The 3,116-nt window shown below is 39.8% G+C and overlaps 1 protein-coding gene across 1 annotated transcript in view; it reads left to right on the top strand.

The window, feature by feature from the left end:
* Nucleotides 1-2,262: 2,262 nt before the first annotated feature.
* The window catches only part of EFNA5 (ephrin-A5), a 40,267-nt gene continuing 39,413 nt past the window's right edge, over nt 2,263-3,116 (top strand). The window contains exon 1 of the mRNA XM_009328734.1: nt 2,263-2,325. Within this exon, the coding sequence (XP_009327009.1) occupies nt 2,263-2,325 (63 nt within the window). The remainder of the gene's footprint in view (nt 2,326-3,116) is intronic.

Here is a 3,116-nt window from a genome sequence, read left to right on the forward strand (position 1 = left end):
CTACAAATATATCTGTTAACGGATTCCAACTTCCCTTTACATGTTGTGCTCCTCACAATATGTAGGTGGCTGAACTTTGACAAATGCTTTCATTTGAAGTGGAACTTTTGTTTCACTCTAATACCTGACATTACACTACCAATAAGAGGTTTTCAGCCTGTAAATGTTAAGTGTTTTCCTCTCAGATGGAGTTTAAAATTCTTGGAAATGTGTTTCTGAAGTGTTTCCTTTAGTAGCTTTGAGGAGTCTGAGCTGATGAATTTTTTTGTGATTTACTCATGGCAATCCCTCGCCCTTCTGTTCAGGTTAGAGGCCTTTGTGTTTCCTTTTCGAGAAGGTAAATACAACACACTGCCTTGTAGCTGGAGAAGCGAGAATGGTCTCAGCTCACTCCAAGAGGCACACTGGAGATGTTGCAGCCTCTTTTGGAAAAATAAAATTAGTTCTACATCTCTCCAGTACACATGCTGAGGTTTTGATTACTGACTTCTTTAAGATATTACAAGAGGGGAAATAAATACCTGCTTTCTGCTTCTTAGTTGGCTAATAACCTCTTTCAGTATTGCTGTTACTATATGGAGTGAAGAGACTTCACTCGGAGCTACTTGTTAAAATACCTTGGTACATGTTTTCCCTGGAGCAGGTTCACTGCTGTGCCAGCAATATCGGCTAAAGGCCAGTTTAGATCACTTAAAATATGCATCATCTTCTTCCTTTTTTAGACACATAAATGTAAACACTTTCTGGCTACGGCGAATGACTGTGGAGTGAAAATACTGAGAGAGCAGGGGAGTGGGGAGGGAAGGACACTGGGATAAAAAGGGCTTGGTTGTGTGCTTCACCCTCAGACCTGCTTTGCAGGCAGGGCTTGCTTCTTACTTCCCACATGTTTGACTGGCAAGGGTGTGCTGGGGCAAATGAAGACACTCAACTGCTTCAGCATTTAGGGAAGCAGAAATAAGAATGAATGTACTAAAATACCAGTGATCAAAGAGGGCGGTTGTGTTGGGGGTTTGTTTGTTCAACAAGAATACAGTAGGAGACTTCGCCAAAAGGGAGTCAGATGAGCTCTTTGTATGCAGTATTGGGTAGAACAGCTCACTGGTGCAGATTACGAGTTTGATTTCATTGCTAATGCGGATTTAAGGTGTGATCACAAATTTAGTTGTCTGTCTCTTTGTATTTATCATCTCCATTATCATAGGCTGTGCGGTTGGATTCTTCCTTTCAAATTCAGCTATGTACAGTACAAACTCTGGGAAATGTCTGTCTAGACTCTCCTTTTGCTTAAAGGAGAGGAATAGCTGCTTCCAGAGTGTGGTCCATCTGATCCCAGTGTACCCTGGGCCTAAACAGGCCACATGAGTTGGACCCAAGAAGTTCCTGTTTCTCTCCATTGACTTAAAGAGAATGTGGAGAAGCAGTTCACATAAGGTTATTTGTGTTGTAAAAGTCTATTGTTAAGGAGGCCACTCTGATCCTGAATGTCTACAATTACGTAAGTGTAGTTCTCAAAGCATACAGTTTCTGTCACAAAACCATGATTGGGCATTATTGGGGAAGGCACAGGCTGATACCAGAGGTCGTCTTGAGAATCCCTTGAGAAAACTGAGTTGTCTGTCACCTGCATGGTCAAAAAAAAGCACGCACACACAAACACATATATATAAAAATACATATTTATTTTTACTTACTAAAACTGTAATTTAAAAAAAAAAATCATTGCCAGAATGTGTCTTTCTATTTGTAACTTATAAAAGACTCTTTTTCATTACCTGTAAGAAATGGCATACTGTTAACTGATACAGAGAAAAGACACCAATTTGAAAACAATAGATTCTTGCAAATGTGTTAAGACAGTGTCTGTTCAGGTGACAGGTTTTGAAAGCACTGGAATACAAAAATATATTTTTAACTAATGATTTAGATAAATGTAAATTCTCCTGGAAGAACTGTGGTTCAGAGAGGCTTTCCCATGTTACAAAATGGAACCGTGAGGCTGTGCATTGGCTGAAATTATATAGATATATCATGCTTTGATGCGTGTTCAGTTTTTCCCCTTTAAAAAGCTATTTTATTGAAGTTAAATTATTGTAGGGATATGAAAAGGTGCAGTTTGCTCTGAATTTATCCGTGGAGGGCCAGCAGATCATTGCTTTTTCTCTGAAATTAGATAGAAGGATCCAGATGGCAGATTTCAAGCCTATCAGGTGTTTAAAATATGCCCCTCAGCTAAAAAGAAGTATTATAGTTAAATCTGTCATGGCCTTTTTATTGCTCTGTGGTGCACTTGACAACTGCAGCCGTGAAAGAGAGAAGCTACAAGTAGCCCAGTCAGCCTGATGTGGAGTAGGTCAGTGCTTGGTTTCTTTGGCTGCCCCAGGGAGTCTGATAGACGTACAGACCTGGTTTATGGAATCATTAAATACATCATGGTATAAGCTCCCATGGAGGCAGTGGATTTGTTCCCATAGTTTCTTCCAGATACTATGGAAGGCTTTAGAGAAGTAATGTAAGTGAAACGTGGGGGGGAGAAAAAAGAACACCCTCCCCACACCCAACAAAACAAGAATCCCAGATCTCTAAAGAGTCCTCAGTAATAATAATAGTAATAATAAAGTGTATCTGGGCTGGTGCCTTGCGCTGCATTTCTCAGCTGGCACTCATTCAGAACTGTCGTATTAGGCTGAGTGCTGATAATTCGTATCCCAGAATCCTTTTATCTGAACAGAGCAACATCTCCACTGTGTGCTTTTGGCAAAGGACATGCACTGCTCTTCAAATATCTTTAAAAAGCAATACAGGCTTTACTTTGCATCTTGACAAACTGCTGCTAATCATGGAAAAAAAGAGTAGACCTGTTTGTGCTGTTGTAACTCTAAGTACTTGCAGTCAAATCAGCTTTCAGCACACGGGTGATTACTGCCTGATTCAGAGAAGACGATGTGTTTGGGTTATTTATTTGCATGTATATGTAGATGTTTATATAGACGCTGATTTGGGGAGGCTGATACAGTTTTGGCTTCTTTGCTTCTTGCTTCTTTCTCCAATTAAAAAAAAAACAAACCACAACCAAATAAAGCAGGCACTTTGTTTGTTTGTTTATTCAATAAACC

Source organism: Pygoscelis adeliae, unplaced genomic scaffold, assembly GCF_000699105.1.
Source record: "Pygoscelis adeliae isolate BGI_AS28 unplaced genomic scaffold, ASM69910v1 Scaffold16, whole genome shotgun sequence".
NCBI lineage: Eukaryota > Metazoa > Chordata > Aves > Sphenisciformes > Spheniscidae > Pygoscelis > Pygoscelis adeliae.